This window comes from Bos mutus, chromosome 27, assembly GCF_027580195.1.
Source record: "Bos mutus isolate GX-2022 chromosome 27, NWIPB_WYAK_1.1, whole genome shotgun sequence".
Classification (NCBI taxonomy): domain Eukaryota; kingdom Metazoa; phylum Chordata; class Mammalia; order Artiodactyla; family Bovidae; genus Bos; species Bos mutus.
In genome coordinates, this window is record NC_091643.1 from 37773154 (window position 1) to 37795782 (window position 22629).

Sequence of the window (22629 nt, forward strand, 5' to 3'; positions counted from 1 at the left end):
TACAGAGATGTCTGTGTGTATAATATGGATATCAAAGAAGTATCTATTACTTCTTTATTGAGAAGTTTTTTTTTAAACATGAACGAGTGTTGAATTATTTTCAAATATATTTCTGTATCTTTGGATGTGATCATATGATTTTTCTGGTAGCTCTGTGCTATAGATGGAATGTTTGTGACCACCTTCTCTCAATTCCATATGTTGAAATCCTAACTCCCAATGTGGTGGTATTAAGAGATGACCTCTGGTAGGTGAGCAGGTCAAGAGGGTGGAACCCTTATGAGTAAAATGAGTGCCCTTCTAAAGAGACCCCAGAGAGGTCCCTACCCGTCCCTTCATGTTGTGAAATGGTAAGAAGACTGCAGGTCTGTGAACCAAGAAGAATACCTTAAAAAGTTAAAAATCCATATGCAACTCTTATCATTCTATCTTAGTAACTTGCAAAAAGGGAATAAGGAAATATTTGAATTCTTCATATCCTTCCTTTGAAAGGTCTATTCTGAAGGAAAAAAACTGTGTAAATGGAATTTATTAGATTTTAGCTTCTGGATGCTGAAGTATGTTCAATTTTTTTTGCACTAATACAGTCTGAATCCTTATATTGGAAGGAAGTAAAAAGTACTATTCAAAGGATGCGAATATACTACTAAAACCAAAGTTCGTGAAGCACAAATTCTGTTTCTGTGGTTTAATCATTAGTTGTAAGAGTCAGTCATAAGTGTATGATATTCTAGGAACAGGTGGGGAAGCAAAGAACCTGTGATCTGGTATAAGATCCGTTAACAGGCGCTGAGTAATGAGCTTGCCAGGTGCACTGATTTTACCATATAGGCAGGCAAGACCCACTGCCCCAAAGACAGTTGTGGTTCTGGTGAAAATCAACATACTATTTGAGTTGTACACGAACACTTTGGGTGTCTTTCTGCTCTTAACATTGCTCGTTTGTGTAAAACACAGTATCAGTTAGTAGTTGGTGATTTTTGTGACAAATTTCCTGTGAAAGATCCCAAGTGATTCCTAACACCAAGTGATTCCTGACACCAGGTGACTCTTAACACCAATATCCCTGGAAGAAAGCAGTGAATAGATCCTGTCTTGCTTCTTTTCTCAAATAAATATAAAGAGAAAGCAAAAGTTCAGTCAGTCTACAAACTACATTTCTTCCTTTCCATCTTCATTGAGGCTTTGGATGTAGGTGTGAATCTAGAGAGCGACCCACATGACATTTGTACTTCTCTTTGGTTCAGAGGTTTACAGTAAATGTCAGTTTAGCTATTCTCATATTCCATTATCTGAAAAGTTGCTTTCTATCATTTGATATCATTAAAGGACATTTTTATATGAAGTGCATATTCAACTCACACAATACTCTTTGTTCAGTCAATGCATTATGGGAATTAATAAGATAATGCACTTTAAAGCTAGCTTCCCATTTGGTACAGTGGTAAAGAACCTGCCTGCCAATGCAGGAGATGCAAGAAATGAGGGTTCAATCCCTGGGTCAGGAAGATCCCCTGGAGTAGGAAATGGCAACCCACTCCAGTGTTGTTGGCTGGAAAATTCTATGGGCAGAGGAGCCTGGCGGGCTACAGTCCATGCAGTTGCCAAGAGTCTGACACAACTGAGCAACTGAGTGCGCGCACACACACACACGCACATTTTAAACTTACTTGGAATCGATAATATTATATATATATAATATAATTTCCATCGTTTCTATTACCTTATGTATATAATTTATAAATCCAATATTTGTATATATATGTATTAGCTAATATATTTTTGTTCTTAAAATTAATAGTTTATTATTAGACTATTCAAAACAAAATATAATTCTTTGCTTAACCAACCATGGTAAAGAGTAGGAGTCTATTTTCAGTTCAGTTCAGTTGCTTAGTTGTGTCTGACTCTTTGCGACCCCGTGAATCGCAGCACGCCAGGCCTCCCTGTCCATCACCAACTCCCGGAGTTCACCCAGACTCATGTCCATTGAGTCAGTGATGCCATCCAGCCATCTCATCCCGTCCCCTTCTCCTCATGCCCCCAATCCCTCCCAGCATCAGAGTCTTTTCCAGTGAGTCAACTCTTTGCATCTCATGCGAAGTGGCCAAAGTACTGGAGTTTCAGCTTTAGCATCATTCCCTCCAAAGAAATCCCAGGGCTGATCTCCTTCAGAATGGACTGGTTGGATCTCCTTGCAGTCCAAGGGACTCTCAAGAGTCTTCTCCAACACTGTTTTACTGGCCCTGAAACACTGGTTTAATGTTTCCATTGTGTTTTTTTTATATCTGATTGTTGTTATTCCAGAGGGATTTTGTGTCTTCAGAAGACGTGCTTTAAAGAAGATGTGTTCATTAACTGCTTTATTCCTGCCTAAGCCAAGAATGTTTGGTAACAAAGAAGATAATCTGTTTTTTTTTTTAATTGAACAATAGCAGGAAAATTCGCTGATACTATTGAAAGGAGACAAATAGAGACTCCTACCAGAAACTGTATTAGATAACCAAAAATCTGCTTTGAAGAAGAAGGATACTAGAACAACCAATGCCAGTCAGCCTAATTCTGAAAATTGCTATGCAGAGAGATGAACTCTCAAACCAAAGCAAACAGAAAACCTTAAGGCCAGCATTCTGAGCTCACCTCCTGAGAATGGTGCCCATGCATGTCCTCACTGCCTCTGATTCATCTAGGAGTAAATTATTTGAAGACCCATTTATAATTAGAATTATAAAAGAAGCATTTCATTAGACTATCAATCCAATGTGTAAATCTGAGGCACTATAAATAAATCTCTCAAGCAGCAACCCTCTCCAGTGAGCTCAAGTAATCAATTATAGCTCCACTGAGAGAGATGCGTTTTAATGTCTGACTTTGCCAAAAAGCAGGCTAACAGCTGATCCATTCCTAAAGACATTAGTGTTGGTTTTCAATCTTTATTCATAAGAAACGTTGTAAGTCAGGCATCCAGAATTCTTTGGTTCTTAATTTTTTTGATTATTTCAGTGGTCCTGCTGCTAAGTCACTTCAGTCATGTCCAACTCTTTGCAACCCTATGGACTGTAATCCACCAGGCTCCTCTGTCCATTGGATTCTCCAGGCAAGAATACTGGAGTGGGTTGCCATGCCCTTCTCCAGGCGATCTTCCCGTACCATGGGGTCAAACTCATGTCTCTTACATCTCCTGCATTGGCCGTTATTTAGTAAAAAATATATTTAGAAACTGAGAACATTGAGGATAGAATAGAGTTTAAACTCCAGTGAAGATTTTGGAACGTTAATTATGGTGGACATCTGTCATTCATGTTTACCTAAATTTTTTTCAGTGCTTTCTCCACATGATAATATCAGCAGTTCTGCACTGTGTGCGTTCTTCTTCCCAGTGCAGAATCCGAAAAATAACTACTTTTCCCAGCACTTTGCTGCCAGGTACGGACATGTGACTCAGATTTCACCAATCAGATAAAGCCTAATGAACCTACGATTTGATTGACAATATAAGGAAACAGGAGACTGACATCCAAGTTTGCAGGCCTGGGTGTTGAAGTTTGAGGGTGAGTGAACCAGCCTGAGAGCCACAGCAGAGGCAGTGTAGCTGGGTGGTCATTGGTGGTAGAAACATGACTGGTCTAAGGTGAGATAAGCCAGCCAGTCCCATGGATATGACACATCCCAAGATAGATCCCTTCTTTCTCTGCTGGTTTTTCTTTGTTTTTTTTTTTTTGTTTGTTTGTTTTTAAATCTGTGCCGTTTAATTTCTGCTTTCTTTTACTCCAGTCATTGCCCAAATGCTTACCTTGTTTAATACTGTTTTGCAGTGGTTTGTTATGATTTCAAATCCACTTGTTTATGATAAAATGAAGCTGTTTTTAAGAGTGAAGTGGTTTTTAAGAACAAAGTGTTTTTTTTTTAATAATTTTTATTGGAGTATAGTTGATTTACAATGTTGTGTTAGTTTCTGCCATATAGCAATCTGCTATATATACCCACTCGTTTTTTATTTTCCCAATGAAGTTAGTGTTTTGATGTAAAAGTGAAATTGTGTGTCAGGATGTCATCAACCACATCCATGCTGAGCACTAAGTTGCCCAGCAGCTGAGGGGTCACTGGGGGCTGGTCACTAAGAATGTGTGAGAGGCAGCCAGGGCAAGGGGGCACTTAGGTTACAAACACTCAAGAGTGTTGCGTCCAGGCAAAGGCTGGCCGTTGCTGATCTAAACAGCTCTCCAAAGATCTCTGGGCATTCGCTCCTGCTGTGAAGGCAACTGTTACCAGGAGTGGCCCCAAGAGGGACTGTCCTCTTGCCTATCAACTCCACTGCAATCATTCCAAGCCACAGGTTCTACCAACAGGGGACTTTTCATTCTTGTGCTGGCAGCTGGCCATTAGCTCTAGTTGGTGAAGCCTTTTCCCTGAAAACCAGCTCATAGAAATGTCCGGGTCCCCTTGTCTGGGGTGATGGTATAATTAATCTACTATTGGCTTGAGTCTGTTATTTCTTTATTGGTTTATTAAGAGACATTATCCTGTATGCTGTTGGCTTATGAAATTATTATAATCCCCACAGGGAACCTGTGTTAAATAAATTCTTGGCAAAGACACTCTTGGTCTCTGAGCAAGCATAATTTGCCACAAAACAAAACAAACCCCTATTCAACAATGACATTATGTGGCGTTAGACTTATCATTAAAGTCTATTTTCTGGAATATTAAGCCATGATTGACTTCTGAGCCCAAAACTGGTACATCATGTACCAGTTTTCTTACATTTTTGTCGTTCTGTTTACAGTGTTTATGCTCAGCTTAGTTACAAAGTGCCAGATGGCAATTCATTGCCAGTAATTTATTAGGAAATGGGGAAAACACATGAAATATATAGTGCTAGAATATGGAAATGCTAATCATCCGTGGCCATGTTTTAAAATTTACACCAGTTACGTATTTCTTTGGGTACAGTTTTCTGAAATGAAGCCCACGCATTGTCTCACAAGATGTTTAGCCCCGGAGTCTTTTCTCAGCACTTTCTTTTCTGCAGTTGCGTAAAGCTTCACAAATCAACGTGGAATTCTGGTGCTCTGAATTTTCTGCCCCTGCATATCCAGGATTGTGCTGTGCCATCTCAAAGATGTTATTCTTTGATGCCTTCTTTCTTTCACTACCCAATTAGTCACCAAGTTTCTGTCGACTCCATCCCTAAGTGTGTCCTGCGTTTCATCCACTTTTCTCAGTTTTCACTTCGTTACCCTAGTTCCAGGCGTCACCTCAGCTGGCCCGTGCAGCAGCGCCGTCACCGGTCCTCCGATTCTGTCCCTGTCCTCCGTGATTCTGTATACACCAGTTAAAATCCTCCTCCCTTGCTTTTAGGAAAGCCTTTCAATCACCTTCCATTTAATTTAGAATGAAGTCCCATGGACTTGTGATGTGGCAGTTGGCTTCTTTGAGAAGGTATCTCGAGTCAGAGCCCTGCATGCAGGCAGGTGAGTGGGGAGCATCACAGGCGGTCCCCAAGGGGACTGAAAGCGAGTGCAGTTGGCAGGCGTCACTGTCAGCAGCTGCGAGAAGACGCTCTAGAGGGGAGTCTGCGGGTACTTGACAGTGTCCAGTATCCATGGCTCAAAATTAGGGTCATGTCCCTCCTTCAGCACCACCTCATGCCTGGCTTCAGGCACACTGGCCCTCTATCAGGTCTGGGGAAATCAAAATCCTAGACTGCTACCTATTTTTCTATAAGGAAGGCTCATTCTGGATCATCACACTAGCATCTCTGAGGCCCCACTCTGCAAGTGTTTGCCAGGTTATAGAGAAATAGATTTGGGCTTCCCTGGTGGCTCAGACGGTAAACAATCTGCCTGCAATGCAGGAGACCTGGATTCGACCCCTGCGACGGGAAGATCCCCTAGAGAAGAGAATGGCTATCCACTCCAGTATTCTTGCCTGGAGAATTCCATGGACAGAGGAGCCTGGCAGGCTATAGTCCATGCGATCAGAAAGAGTCAGACACGACCGAGCCACTAACACAGCTACAAAAACATAGACCTAAGAAGACAGGATGTATCTCCTGCTTTCAGAAGGCAGGATAGCTTATTGCTTTGCTTGTACAAAACACTAGAAAGGTTCTGGAATTAAACTTATTAATTAAATCTGACTTATCCATGGGATCAAATATAAAAATACGCAGAGATTCAACAGATAAGCTTCAAAGGGACAGAAGACTGGAACCAAGCTGCTGATCAAACGCACGTGACCCAGATTGGGATTCTAGAGTTTCCAGGAAAACAAAGCATCTGGATTCATAAATGCCTCCCAAGATCCCTCGAGGAACAGGCATTAAAAAATCTCCAAAAGTAGCTTTCAGTTCAGCAGTTTGTTGAGGGTGATTTTCCAGTTGGAACAGGTGTGGAGAACTTGATGGACACTGTCTCAGAGACACAAATTTCTTAAAACTAAGCAGTTCCACCCGAAAAGACGGTGGCAGCAGCCTCTGGGGCACAAGAAGGGTCTGCTCAGAAGAAACCGAGGGGCCAGCTGCCACGTGGAGCTCCTGCACAGAGCCCAGAGTGCCCACATGCAAGGCTCAAGGGGAAATGCAAAGTATGTCCTGTGGCCGGAACAGTACCCCAAATTAGATCCGGTGACTGGAACCTTCTCCGTTGCAAGCTCAAAATCTCTGCAAAAAGATTTCAGTGTCACAAATGTCACTATGAGAGAGGAGATTGTGTCTGGGTGGCTGTTTCCTCCCCAAACCTAGTAATGTACATAGTACCCAAATTCAGCTCTTGCTGAGAAATAACTTATAAGCACCCAGTATGTAGATGTTCTAATGTTCCCATCCTTTTGTATGCAATCTGGTCAAGATAAATCCAGGTTTTTCTTTTATTCCCTCAGCTAGTATACTCAGATACCACTGAGTTTCTGCCATGGTTTTGGCAATGTTAATACGGCGTTCCAGGAATGTAATTTTTCCTGGGATAACTGCCAGCAGCAAGGACCGGTTCTGTTTTCTGCATTTGTTAGGTAGAGAGCTAGGGCTGTGGACAATCCTTTCCGACCTAGTATCTGTTTGAACTGTTTGATAAGCTAGGAACTCTGGAGGCCTGGCCTTGAGCGGGTAGGGCTCCTGCTGCCCTGACTGTCATTCAGGTGAGAATCCTGGCTGGAGAAGGTGCAGGAACACCACCTCTACCCAGTTCCTGAGTGAGAACTCCTCTGACTGAGCTGAATAAGAAACTGGTATAATCATGTCTAGATCTTAATTTAGCTTGAGTTTTTTTTTTTTTTTTTTTTTAACTTTGAACTGGTAACCCATATGAGCAAGTGATTTTAACTGTAGATTCCAATTCCTTTACACATTAACATGCTAAGGGACTTAGGCCCTTTTTAAAATTTGTGAAATTCAACAATATTGAAAAACACACAAAACAAATACATAAAGACGTGGTAACCCAAGTTCAAGACACAGGATGTTGTCCCCTGCCACATACACATTCTTTGTCATACCTTCTGCACCTCAAAAATAACCACTAACCTGGTAAACACAGACTTGCTGTTCTTCATTTCATTTTTACCACCTAAGTTGCTGCTGCTGCTAAGCTGCTTCAGTCGTGTCCGACTTTGTGCGACCCACCAGGCTCCCCCGTCTCTGGGATTCTCCAGGCAAGAACACTGGAGTGGGTTGCCATTGCTTTCTCCAATGCATGAAAGTGAAAAGTGAAAAGTGAAAGTGAAGTCACTCAGTTGTGTCCGACTTTGTGCGACCCACCAGGCTCCCCATCTCTGGGATTCTCCAGGCAAGAGTACTGGAGTGGGGTGCTCCATACCACCTAAGTATGTGTCCCTAAAAACAGTGGTTCAGACTTGCCTTTTTATGATGTTTGTGTTAAGTGGCATCAGTCATGTCTGACTCCTAGTGACCCCATGGACTGTAGCCCACCAGGGTCCTCTGTCCACGGGATTCTCCAGGCAAGAACACTGGAGTGGGTTGCCATGCCTTCCTCTGAGGGGATATAATAGCACATACATATTTATTATATATTAAACTATTAGGATTATCTTGCAAATTGTGAGATTTTCTACTTGTGTACATGCTCAGTCGTTCAGTCATGTCTGACTCCATGGACTGCAGCCCGCCAGGCTCCTCTGTCCAAGGCAACAATACTGGAGTGGGTTGCCATGCCCTCCTGCAGGGGCTTTTCCTAGCCCGGGGATGGAACCCCCATCTTCTATGTCTCCTGCATTGATGGGGGATTCTTCACCACTAGCACCACCTGGGAAGCCTTTGTGTGAATTTCATATAAATGAAAGCGTCAGTACTTTGGGGGAGGTAGGGAGTCGTTTCTCAGCACCATGTCTGTGAGAGCCGAGGGTGTGCACAGCTGCTGTATGTTTTGCTCACGAACAGAAAGCCGGGGCCTGGTTCACTGCCTGTTTGGCCAAGCTGAAACCAGATGGTGTCCTTGCGCCGCGGCAGCTGTTCAGCCTCAGTGCCTGCGATGCAGACCTTAGAGTGGACGCGGTCTCTCCGTTCGGTTGGTGGAATCCCCTCGCATTCTCACAGTTCCAGCCAGCACGCCCCTCGATGAGGCGCGTTAGCTTTTTATTGATTCTGGGGCTGTCGCCAATGGCCTAGCTGTTCGGTCTCCACCTGGAAAACCACAAGCTCACAAACTGAAGACCCTCCTCTTGGAGGCCACACACGATGATAGCAAACCGTGGTACCACCTGAACCATCTGGGTCCCTTGTTGGATGCCCAGGGAAAGGGCTCATCCTGGTGAGACCAAGCCAAGCTGCTTGGCAGCCGGTTGGCATCATTGCTGCCTGCATCCATCATGGCGCAGAACATAGTAACACATCTGCCACCACAGACTGGCAAAGGGAAGGAGCCTAGTTTTGGGGCAGAGGCCAGCATTGCAGCAGACGTGACCCCCATCATCTGTCCCCTGTGAGGGGGGCTACATGGCCTTGGGCATGTCCCCACCCCCGCTCCTGGTGGAGTGACTACATTGGCTTCCGTCTCCATAAGCTTAGTGAAAAACAGGACACGCGTTAGATTTCTGGAAACTTCACTGTCCCCAGTACTTACGGGCTTCTTTCTGTCGTTTCGTTTGTGCTGGTTCTGATTCATATTGATACATCTTTTTGTGTGTTTCCTTATTTTTGAATGAGTGCTACATATGTCTTTAAAAAAATGTATAGAAGTAATTTAAGGCCTGTGATATTATCTTCCTCCAGAGAGCATGCTTTTCATTGTTTCTTTCTGACAGATGCCTACGGGTGCTAGCAATCTTGAATCACCTTAAGCCAATCTCCAGGATAGAGATTTTCTAGACCATGTAGATTGTAGTCATTCAAAGTGGCTGGTGTACCTCTGATTCACTCCTCTTTTGCCTCTTCTGGACATCAGCTGTAAGTGTGAGCCCTCTACCATGGCCCTGGATCTTGGCAGACTGTTTACATCACATTTTATGCGTCCTTTCCCCCAGGGACTGTTAGGAGGACTGCTTAATCTCTCTGCCATCTCTTCAGTCCCTGGGGCAAGCGTGGCCTGAAATCTCTCTCTGGATTTTCCTCTTGTCCTACGTTCTTGGGCCAGTGACTTTCTCACTTTCTTCGTACTTCGTGGATATTACTAGGAATGTGGTTTTAATATTTCACCCAGAAATTTTCTTTGTCTCTGCTGGGAGAATTAACTAGCCTGCCACTACCAAAAGCCAACACTTATTTTGACAATTTTTATTTTATTGCAGTGTCATTCACTTACAGTAAAATGCACAGATTTAAATGTACACTTGACAAGATTATTTAAAAATACATACTCCATGTTGTTGTTGTTGTTTAGTCACTAAGTCGTGTCCGACTCTTTGGGACCCCATGAAGTGTAGCGCGCCAGGCTTCCCTGGCCTTCACTATGTCCTGGAGTTTGCTCAAACTCATGTCCATTGAGTGAGGGATGCCATCCAACCATCTCATCCTCTGTTGCCCCCTTCTCCTCCTGCCCTCACATGTCACCATCACCCAAATAAAGACAGATAATATTCCTATCTTCCTGGAAAGATACCTCATTGCCCTCTCTAGTCAATCCTCAACCCCATCCCTGGAAATCAGCCTTTTAATTCATATCACCATATATTTATATTGTTATATGATATTTATAATGTTGAACTTCATATAAAAGAAATCATACAATATGTATTCTTTTGCTCAGCAGAAGTTTTTGAGAATCTTCTATGTTTTGCACATATCAGTAGCTTAATCCTTTTATTGTTCAACTGTATTATGTTTTATAAATATCCCAGTTTGTTTATCCACTTCCTGTTGATGGACACTTGGATTATTTCCAGTTTTGATTCCTATGAATATATCTATTTTGAACACTTTTTTAGGATTCATTCATATCTTTTGAATTTTATTTCACATGGAAAATGATAGGGCATTTATATTGAAATTTAGGGCATCTGTATGTATTTGGATATTCTTATGCCTCTTTTTATTTTATTGCAGTGTCATTCACTTACAGTAAAATGCACAGATTTAAATGTACACTTGACAAGATTATTTAAAAATACATGCTCCATGTTGTTGTTGTTGTTTACACACCAAGCTACACCTTCCAACCTCATCTTCATCAGTTTGCTTCAGTTGCCATATTTTTGGTTTTTTTTAATTAATTTATTCAACAGATTTTTATAAAGCACCACTTAGTATGTGCTAGACACTGTTCCAAATACTTTAAAACACTAACTTATATTATAGTCCTGACAACCAGTTGGAGTAGTTATTAATATTCACATAAAAAGAATATATTAATGAATAAAAAGTCAAATAGAACCTTAAGATTTCTGCCAGAGAAGAGGATCATATTTCTTTAAAAAAAGAAAACAAGGAAATCATGATTTCAATAGGGTCACTCTATTTCCTCTACATAAAAAATATTTATGCTAAGATATAACAACTGGAAAGCACTAGAAACAGGCAATTTTTATTATATCCTCTTGACATGTTTAGTATAATAATTTGAATCAATGCTGTAGTTAAGTCAAAACGATTTAGCCTCATTATCTCTGGAAATTTATAGACTAATCTGGCCATATTTGAAACTTATTATGATAGTTGACATCTGAATGACATGAAATTAAGTCTCGAAAACACATCACACACACAGTGTCAACTCATGCATATAGTACTTGGGATGCTAAAGGAAGCTGAACAAGAGACTTGAAAGAGGAAAGGTGGGTCCCAGGGAGTGGTCTTATCTGTGACACCTCTGTGGTGGAGGGAGCAGAGATCATACCCAGAAAGGTGCCCGAAAGAGGAAGCCCAGGGGCCTTTGTTTTCTTTGTTTTTTGTTTGAAGATGCTCTGAGGATCACCCCTGGTCTTGGATGTCCTAAAATTCCTCCTCCATTAACCTACTGAAACAGTGAGTTGAAGCTCACCAGTGATGCCCCCTGTCCTTTTCTTGGTCCTCATTCTCTTTGCTTTTCATCAGTCGTTTGACCCCGTTTTGAGCACTCAGCGTGGTTTTCAGTGTACTGCACCTCGACTGCCCTATTCTCTGCCCCTCTATCTATTTCCTCTCCGCTGTTTCAGTGGGAGCTGCTCACCAGCCTTGAACAATCCAGAAGTATTAGCCCAGTCACCAAACAATCCCCTTTTCCTTGGCTCCCAGGTATCAAATACACACGAGATTCCATCTCATGGAGTCATCAGAGCCTGGATGGCTCACCCCCTGATTTAGACGCTAATTTAGGTACCTGATTAAAGGCAATCTTTGTCCGACCTCTCTGCTGTGTGTGTGCTTCTGTGTGACTCTGTCTCACTCTCCATATGCACAAATCGTACTTGCTCGTTCCCACAGTAAGTGCTTAAAAATAGAAAATATGGGCAGTAACTTGAGCACCTATTTTAAAGTCATAACTGTGTTCAAATAGTGCTGTTGCTCAGATGGACTTTTTATAGGTCACCAAAGCGCCCAGAACTCCACTTTCTTCATCTTTTAAAATGTAAATGACTATAATAGACACTCCTCTGGGATAGAATAAGATCGTACATGAGGAGGTTTACGTAAAACATGTGGCTGATAGTAAACTCTCAATAAATGATTTCTCCCTGTGCTTTTAACTCTCCTTACATCACCCATTCTAGTAACACAATTGTTGAGCTCAGTTTCGGTTTGATTAGATGGGTTAGGATATGCTAGCTAATCACCTACCTCACTCTACCATATCCTCTGAACATGGTAAATGATAAAAGTATTTATATCAATAAATCACTTAAATTACTAATCAATAGTTTGTTTTTTAAGAAAACATGAGTGCCAGGAAAATAGGTACACAATATTTTTCATGTGTCCTTTAGATACTAATAAAATATGAATAACTTATGGTGTTGCTTGGAAGGATCTATAATGTAAAAAATACAGCATCTAGTTTATATTTGATGAGTTCACTCACTATGAGCTTTTCTATTTAGCCTTAATTTTTATTTAGTGATTAATGGAAATAGAGATGGTAAAAGTTGCCAAGAGAGTTTATACTAACAAAAGAAAGGTGGGAAATCAAGGAACTCATTAAGATGAAGCATGACATCTTGACATAAAGTCCTAGATATTGGAGAGTTAGTATTTTCCTACTAGTAAAAACTGTAGGGAGTTAAACTGAATGTTCCAATGATAGCAGCCTTATTGAAATAAAAGTGCTCCTCAGGCCCAAAGAATCCAGTCCCCTGATGAGCTGATGTGGAGATAATTATTTATAATCACACTTACTGGTAGACAGGAAGGAGTGAAACCTGAGAAGACACTGAGGCGTGACTCAGGTGGGTTTTATTTCTGATTCCACAGCACGGAAGTGTGTGCGGGTGACTCAGAGCGCTGTGATGGCCCAGCTGTCCCCAGGCATGCGTCCCCGGTGTGGGCACATGCCTCCCCGTGCCAGGGGGAAGACTAGCGGGAGGGTCACCCTCCACAATCTCACAGTCAGTTACTCCACCGTCAAGAGTCTGCAGTTCATTTTCATCACTTCCCAAAGCACATGTGGAATGCTCCACAGGGGCCTATGAACAGCCACTTGGTCTAGATCTCTGCCTCTGAAAACAAGACCAGGGGGCTTTCCCATAAAGAGGGCTGTGGCGGCTTTCTAATACATTGACCTAATTTACTTTTCTGGGAACCACTCAGTCCCTGGGGAAAGGAGAAGCCTGCTTTGTTGGCACATTTATTTTACAGCTACACCTCCTTTGTCTTAGGGATGTTTTGTGTACATCAGTGCAACCGGATAAGACACGCAGCATAAAAAAGCCTGCGACACTGCCCAGCATGACCCATCATTGATACGCTTCTTTATTCCAAAATGAGCCACTTCTGTTCTCTTATGTCTTTGTTATTATTTGTGATTTTGGAACTTCTCAGAAGAATCAGGAAGCAATACAACAACGAACAGGCTTCAAGCCAGGTCATATAAATGTATAAATAAACTCCCTGTATGATACATCATTTTGTATCTCGGCATATTGTTTTTTACTTAAATGCCGAAATACTGCCACTCTACATTACTATTCTTAATAATTTACTCTATTTTACTTTTAAAATATAGCTTGCTTAAGGATCCCCTTATAAATAGTGGCATTTTATTTCTAAACTAAATAAGATAGGGTTTAACTGATGTTAAAGCTATAACTCCAATACTTTGGCCACCTGACGTGAAGACCTGACTCATTTGAAAAGATCCTGATGCTGGGAAAGATTGAGGGCAGGAGGAGAAGGGGATGACAGGATGAGATGATTGGATGGCATCACCAACTCAATGGACATGGGTTTGGGTGGACTCCGGGAGTTGGTGATGGACAGGGAGGCCTGGCGTGCTGCGGTTCATGGGGTCACAAAGAATCGGACACAACTGAGCGACTGAACTGAACTGAACTAACAAAGATTGTGAGCCTAAAAAATATATATTTTTGCTTGGCTTGCGAGAGTAAAGATGAAGCACTTCGGTTTGCTTGAAACTCTCTGGATACAGTGCCTCCTCCAGGAAGCCTTTGAACTCTTTCCTGCCAGGATCAGACCCTTCCTCTTTATGCTGCCCTGTCCTCACTTGTATTTTATCTCATTTCTCTTTCCTCCTCTAGACTCTGACTGCTTTGTGGCTGTGACATTCTCTGCCTCTCCAGCATCCAGCTAAATGCTTGACACATAGCAGGTGCTTAAAACGTGTTCAGTGGATGAATAAATAGCCTAAAGTTATGACCCTGTGGCTTTCCAGTCTATCCACTTATACATTTTTTTTTCCTGACATTGACGGAAGCCACATAATTGGCTAATTTGATGAGTGGTCATTAAATCCACAAGTCATGAACTATTTTATAATTTAGCTCATAGTCTACAAATAGGACCATTTCGAAGGTTTAAAGTGATGGACTTCATTTTACCTTGGTATCATGAGTTTCGCTTACATTCACACCAGGAACCCCTTACCCAAAGTCTTAAAAGCTCTCAGGACAATTATTTCCTCCCCTAAAACTAAGCTGCCTGTCTAGCTCAGTTGATAAATCAGGTGGGTTCAATCCCTGGGTCAGGAAGATCCCCCTGAGAAGGGAATGGCAACCCACTGGAATATTCTTGCCTGGAGAATTCCATGATGGACAGAGGAGCCTGGCCGGCCACAGTCCATGGGGTTGCAAAAAGTCCGACATGACTGAGCGACTAAACAACAGACAACAAAAAGGAAACACTCTGTACATTAACGTCAATACCTGGATTTTGAAACTCAGAGCAGGGAGATGGGGCGTCATCTTATACCCAGCTCGGAAAGTCAGGCGTCTCAGAACCCGGCACGTGTTGCCGCCGCTCCCCCGGAATATTGTCAGACCAATAGGCTTGTGCGAGGCACTTTTATGGACAGTATAAATATTTTGAGCTGGAGGCATCGCCACCAGCTGATATTTTCTTTCCTCAGGACCAGCTGTTCAGGAGCATCCCGGACCGGAGCCAAGCACATTTAGGACTTGGATCTGACCCGGCCCGGCGGCCCAGCCTGCGCAGCGATGTCGATGGTGGAGGAAAACCGGCCATTCGCCCAGCAGCTCTCCAATGTCTACTTCACCATCCTCTCCCTTTTCTGCTTCAAGCTCTTTGTGAAAATCAGCCTGGCCATCCTCAGCCACTTTTACATAGTGAAAGGCAACCGCAAGGAAGCGGCTCGGATAGCGGCCGAGTTTTACGGAGTAACCCAAGGACGAGGTATGTGTCTGGCCTGCGCTCTGGTTTCACGCCGACTTTATCTTTCATCCACAACCCAAGAAAACACCCCAGGTTTCCTCCTCTAGGGACCTATTCAAAGTGACTGTTTTGCCAACTTCTCATCATGGAAAATATTTAAGTCACTTCCTGGCCTCAGAAAAAAAAGAAAATTACTTTTTTGGGTTTAATCACATCGAGGTATGGTTGCAAAATAACCTAATGGGAACATGCTCTAAGATAGATGTTTTCTTATTCATAAATATTTTTAAACTTTTAATGTTTCACTTGCCAAGCCATACTTTTACAGGGTTCAACTACTGGTTGCATTTCAATTGTCCTTAATATACCTGAGTTTTTATGATTTTTTTAAATCAAATCTTTAGGAATATGTAAAATGATCCTTACAGGAGAAGATTTGAAGGTTTTGTTTGTTTTTCACAGTTTTTGACTGAGATTAGCCACTTCATTATAAAGTAAAGCACACTGTGGAAAACACAGATTTACGGCATGGGTTTTCCTGATGGAATTTCGTCACTTTGCTCAATTTGTAAGAAACTGATTAAAAAAGGAGAGGAACATGAATGAACAAATGTTGTATGTATGCAACCAAGTACATCCATTTATATTTCTTAGAAGAAATTGAAATCCGAAATTAAGTGAGAAACAATCATTTTAACTATAGACTTGAAAGGTTGTGAAACAATTTACGTTCTATTGGACTGCTATTTTGCACAACAAAAGCAATTCTTATGGTGGGCTTCAAGGTGACATTTCAATTTCTTAAAGTCTTGATTATTTCTGGTTTGAAAATCATCAGGCAAGCATGCACATTTTAGAGCCCCAAATATCTTTAAAGTAACTTAAATTTTTGTAATCAAAATATACTACCACAATATTAGAGACTGTATTTTTTTTTAAAGAATGCTTAGAATAGAAAGCGTGTATCTGCTTTTCTATACTTTTCAATTTGTGGAATAACTTATTTTAAAAATCTAGGTGACTCTGTAGGTATATGTAAAATTGAACAAAGGTAGAAAATATTTTTTGGTGTATGTGGTAGATAAGGAATACATTTCCCCCCCAAAGAAGATCGTTCTTATGCAAAATGAGAAAGTTACGTGTTCGCTCAAAGTGAGGAAAATCTAAATGCCAGGATGAAATCCGGACAAGGAAGGTGGGCTCTAGAGGAAACAGGCAACGTTTAATCTTTCACCCACCAGCTCAGAATAGGGATAACTGTTTAAATGTGGCATATACCATGTTGGTAAAGGGAATATTCTGTTTTAAAAAACCAGCAAACGTAAGAGATTAGATTTTAAAGCAAACCTCGTGTTTTTAGATATAAGACTAAATAGATGATGCAGGCATAAGGTGATGAAGTTTACAGTCACGGGCAGCCCGTAACTCATTACTTCATAATCAAATTCCGTCTACGTGTTATGAGAACTGCCGTACACAAGAACTGAAATATTGGCTAGAAATCCAACATTTTTGGTGAATTGACAAGGGTTTTTGAGGAAGCTTTGAAATCTCCTTTTGAACTTATTTACAAATAAAAGAAACGGTTGTTCCCTCTTTAGCCTGATCGCAGTCTGCTCATTCTGGGAAGCCCCCGGGAAGCTGGGAAATGGCTTCCATGTTCCCATCTGTTTTGATGAGTTTGTGTTAAGATATATTAGGACTCTAGGATTATATTTCACAAAGGAGAGAAAGAAATTAACACTCACTAATAGAAAATACTTTTTCTGGGAATATAAATGGGGAGCATCAAACTTTCAAATCTGTTATATGTTGTTTATAATTTTGTACCTGTTTACAAGATTCTCACTTCCTATAGCTTGCATTCACATATATATTGACCAATACAATGTATTATAATGTGTATTCAGTGTTGGAATGATAAGTCTCCGATTTTATTTTAATGTTAGGAGGACAGTCAGGAACCTTACAAACTCTTGGTCTACCTCTAAGAATTAATTCTTCCTTGCCTAAGAAGAAATTATACTCTGTTTTAATATAGGTTTTTCTTTTATTTACTACGATTAAACTATCTTTATTGTGTTTATGTTTTTATAATTAACCAATCAGGCTTAATTATCTTTGCTTAATCTAGCAATTTCCTCCTTCCTAGGAAAGATTATCACCTTCGTTCCACTCTGAGTTAGGTTTCTCGTTCCTACTTTCAAGACTTAGCCAGATTGTTCCCCAACATTTCTGATGGGGAGCTGCCAAATTCCATGAAATATGAGATGGTGTGTGTATTTTCATGTCTTTCATAATCACGGAAGACCCTGTTGACAACAGTCTGGATGTCCTCCCAGTGAGCAATAGTTCTTTGGTAGGAAATAAAAGAAACTCTGTCTTCCCAGATACTGTTGCAAATCAGCTCATTGTCTTAGACAAATAAGGGGTGATCTTTTTTAATGTACTTTCCAATCAGGCTGAAAACCTGGTAGGAACAGGTAAGAATACCAAAAATCAACATGGTAACTAAAATTGCTTAAGATTGTTTCCTTCTTGATCCATTTGCTATTCCAATAAACCATAGAAATCTGACTTTTCACCCTGTTACCAACTGCACCATCATACTGGAGGGACCTCTTAGGCTTTTCTATGTATCTATTTCCCCATAAGGTTCTTGCTGTTAAATGTCCTGATGACAGTCTCCACATACCTGAGGTCTAGTCTATTTTTAAATCCAGCACTTTACTTTGAGGCTGATTCAGTGAAACTAACAGAAGTTGAAAGGTGTCTCTAGCTGTTACATCAGACAGTACAGAGAGCAAGTGAGATGTCGGGGAGAATGCCAATTTTATGAAATCCCTCTAAAGGTGTGGAAGAAGCATGTGCCACTGACAACTCACAGACACCTGGAGAAACAGCTAAGGATCTACCTTTCAGGTTCTATCTTAGGCTCTTAGGGGAGTTCAGTAGTTTAACCTACATGTAGACAAGGTCAGTTCTAAGTATCTGTTTATTGAGCACCCTGGTATCAAGGCATTGAAGAAATAGGATATAAAAAAGGCAAAATGTACTGTTCCCAACCGTAAGCAGGTTATTCTAATTGAGGAGATGTCTGTTGTTCAGTCACTATGTTGTGTCTGACTCTTTGAGACCCCATGGACTACAGCACCCCAGGCTCCCCTGTCCTTTGGTACAATGTATAATAATTACTTTCCAGATACACTAAATACCAAATGAGCCTAAAGCATGGAAAGGTCAATTTCAGATTTGGACCTTCAGAGATATTTTCATGGAGGGTGAAGATCTTGAGTTGACTCCCAGGAACCCAGGAGGGAGCAGAGACAGGAATTAGGGTGCACATATGATGTTAAGAGATAGTAGATTTGCCTGGAGTTAAAGGTTCATGCAATAGAAAAAATGGTAATAAATTGGGCACAGATATGAAAGAATTTGAATAGCAGGCTAAGCAATTTGAACTTAACTTTGGCAGCAGTAGGAGTCATTGGGAGTGTCTGGTATGAGGGAAGTTTGGAAAACATATAAAATGCTAATTTAAGGTCAATTTATACAGTAGTGGTCTTTGGAGTTGGGTAGGGGACAGGGTTGAAGTTGGTAGATCAGTTAGACCCTGTCATCAGGAGATGAGGCCCTAGATTTTCTGGTAGTGGTAGTGGCCTGAATGGAAAGAAAAGAATGACAACAACAAATAAACAAAAATAAGAAATGAATGAACCTGATGGTACCTTTAAATCCACCAGCGGAGAGAGCAGTGGTTACCTTAGGGTCTCCCAGAATTAAACAGTGACATACCTAAAGGAAAAGTCTGTCAATCAGAAGAAGGACTAATTACCCACCCAGGTGGGTCTGCAGTTCCCAGGTAATGCCACCCTGAGAGCTGGGTCCTCAGCTGCCTGGCAAGTCTGATGGGTCACCTCTTCTAGTGTGAAATGTCAGGGTGAGTCGGGAAATCATAGCTCTAGACTCTGAATTCCTGTCTTGTTTTTGATTTATTTACTGTTTATTCCCTTTGTTCCACTTTTTCATCACCAAGTAACCTTACGGTTATGACTTGGCTCCCCCTCTGGCTCTGTCCACAGAGAGAGAATGTGCTGGCTTGCCCTGGGAGGGTTTCAGTCCATCTGACATTTATGATTCTCGTGGTAAATTAATATGTTTGCATCTTGACATCACTCTTTGGTGCACTGTGCTCTTTGAGTTGTAAGTCCACCTCGGAGATGTGACTTTGCTCCAGCTTTGCCGACAGATCAGGTTTCCAAGCCTGCAAGGCCATGGACCAAATTTTAGAGTGTGGAAAATTCATCGAGGTAATGACTCCATGAAGCTGCCTGAAAAACAATCTTGTGACACCCAGCCTCCTCAGCACTCCTTTCATAGTTGAGGCTTGATATAGAATATAGAATGTATGAGGAATCATCTGGTACAATATTTGTGCTTGAGATTTCAGAAATTTGGTTTCAGGGTTGCCATTAAGCATGCAGTTATTTTTTTTTTTTCCAGTGAGTCTATTGTTGACACTTTGAAATAGGATACAGGGTAAACGTGCACTCTGAGTCGAGTCAATGACAAAGGACTTATCATTTTGGAGAACATTGGAACCTGGGTAGGAAAAGCAGCTAGAACTTTGTATGATGTAACTTTTTTCTCCATCGGTAGAATCCATCCCAGGTTTAAAAACAACTTAAGGGATTTAACTTTATGGCTGATGCCAGCAAGGGCAACAGTCATGCCCATTATACCTGTTCCCCAGGAACAACCTGTTTCCTGTGGGTTTCGGTGCTACTGTATTGATTGTGAGGTTAGTTATGTTGGGAACATTTCTCAGAATCTCAGCATTGAAAAATGTCAAGCCAACCTGTAGGCTCAGTTCTTTTATAGTGCTCATTGTATAAAGGTATAAAAATACCTTGAAGATGTAAGAGTCTGGGGATACATTTTTCTATACTTAATGGAAAATCACCAGATAAGAATAACTGGAATAAATAGAACAGTTCTTCTATGGCAAGAAACATGACGTTATAATCAAAATTGCTACCAAAAAGGTTTTTAAGAGACTCGTTTTGCCCACATTTCTACTATTTTTTTTGGAAATGCCAGAGCACTTTTTTTGGAAGGGATGAATATAATACTGTGAATTTAAACAGGAATCTGAGAACAAAGTTTCCAGGGTGCAAAAGGCTTTGTCATATTTTAATGTATTAATATTGTTCCTCTTCCTCTGTATTTGGAGAAATGCTTAGATTTTTGGAATTAAAGAATGCAGCATAGCTCATTATTGCTTAGGAGGGGACTGGTTTCCTAGGAGTGTTCTTCCATACCTTTTACTTGTGTGTATTCTGTATCGAAGGCACAGTGCTAGGCATTCAGGATGAAATACACAGACAAATCACTATCTGTCTCCTAAAGGTATGTATCATCTAGTGAGAGAGACAAACAGATGACCAAGTAATTTGAAGGATGGTGAGTGCTGATTTGCACGGTTGAAGGGGTGCTCGGGGAGCACAGAGGAGAGAGTGTGGAGATAAGAAGGTTCTGCCCAGGGTTCGTCAGGTAAACAAAAGCTGTGCTAACCACAGGCCTCTTCTCTCGTCATGCATGTGTCCTCATTCATCATGCTCCAGAGCTTCCCAGTTCCCGATTGCTGCTCCCTGTTCACCTTTTCATCTCTCAACCTATTACTACCTCTAACTCATATGTGTGTTGCTCAGTCATGTCTGACTCTTTTCAACCCCATGGACTGTAGCCCACCAAGCTCCTCTGTCCATGGAATTCTCTAGGCAAGAATACTAGAGTGGGTTGCCATTTCCTTCTCCAAGGGATTTTCCCAACCCAGGGATTGATCCCAGGTCTCCCACATTCAAGCAGATTCTTTACCGTCTGAGCCACCAGGGAAGCCCTCTATCTCATATATCTCCTGCCTAAATCTTTACCTGTAGGTGCACAATTTTATTGCCAAAAGAATTTTTTTAGACAAGAGCCAGTGTGCTCATTGCTTATCCATTAAGCCTTTTGAAGAATAAAAAGTATGTTGGTGAACAATTTAAAATTGAATTTTGTATATAGGTGGCATGGTTATAGTCAACTCTAAAAATTTTATATAATAACTGTAGTTAAAGAATGAAAACTAGGTCTAGACCTTCTGCTTTTCAATTTGCACTCTTTTAGAGGATGGTAAATTATGAAAGTAAGCTACTTTTCTTATTAATTGACATAACTGATACAATTTTGAATTTAATTCAGTTCAGTAAACACTTGAATACCTGCTCTGCTCCTGGCACCGTATTATGTGCTACTTGTGCATGGATGAATGCATATATGTGTCTATATGTGGGTGTACATACATGTATTTAACACATAGAGTGTACGAGTTACTTTTGAGTCATAGGAAACTTGGGTCAGTGGAGCCAAACTTTGTGCATGTAAAACCAGCAAAGAGCAAGCACATAGGAAATTCATAAAGTGCTACATTGAACAACATTAAGTTCTGCAATGAATGTTCCCTAAGGAAGTCCATTAAGAGTATCAGATCCTAAAGAAGGTGGAGCTGAAGGAAAAACTTCAAAAGCAGAACATACCTGGTTATGTATAAGTGCTGATGGAACCAAGCTGCATGTAAAGAAAAAAAAAGAGAACTTTTAGATGTGGAACTGAGCAAGCCTGGTTCATGGGGACAGAGGCTGAAGGATAAATATTTGCTAAGAGACAGAGTCAGTGCCAAAGTGAAAAATACATGCATCCTCAGATTGCATGTCCCAAAGTCAAAAGTTCTATTACAAGTTTTCCAGTGCATTTACTGGATTCAGCCTGAAAGAAAGAGCCGCCGACTCGAGGAAAACCAGCACCACCGTGAGTACTTTTATAAAATCCCAGGTGTAATGAGTCAACATGTCATTACGTGTGGTCTGTGAACTATGTCTCAGAGGTCAAATACCTCCCGGGTGCCGAATCAGCTCTGCACATCCTCAGAATGGACCCACGGAGGCTCCTGGACTCTTGCTTCATCTCAGCACAGGAAGCTCATTCTCTAACCTGGGGAAGAGAGAGGAAAGTTGATCCCCGGTGACAGGCCACGCCATCGAAAGCAAGGGGGGTTATTTGGAATGCCTCTTCTTCCAAAACCACCCTCAAATAGTTTCTTAAAGGAAGAAAGTGTCTGCTCACAGCCTATGAAGAACTTTTGGCATTTCTTCTTCACCAGCTGCACAAAGAACAAATCATTCATTCTTTCCAGCCTTCTCACAGCAACGCTACAAAGCAGACCATTGGCTTTTCAGATTGGAAATGCCCCAAGAATATCAGGTCATGGGAGGAGAGGCTTAAGGAGTCTAAAAACTGTTCAATTGTTAGCACTTCCTGGTGGCCTGTAGTTAAACAAGCATACTCTGTGACATGTAGGTTGAGGAGGACATGTAATGGTT

General features: G+C 41.3%; 1 protein-coding gene across 1 annotated transcript in view; it reads left to right on the top strand.

The window, feature by feature from the left end:
• The first annotated feature begins 14927 nt into the window (after positions 1–14927).
• Positions 14928–22629, top strand: part of ASB5 (ankyrin repeat and SOCS box containing 5) — a 41305-nt gene continuing 33603 nt past the window's right edge. Inside the window, exon 1 of the mRNA XM_005910467.2 lies at positions 14928–15229. Coding sequence (XP_005910529.1) covers positions 15034–15229 — 196 coding nt within the window. The 5' untranslated portion in view covers positions 14928–15033. The remainder of the gene's footprint in view (positions 15230–22629) is intronic.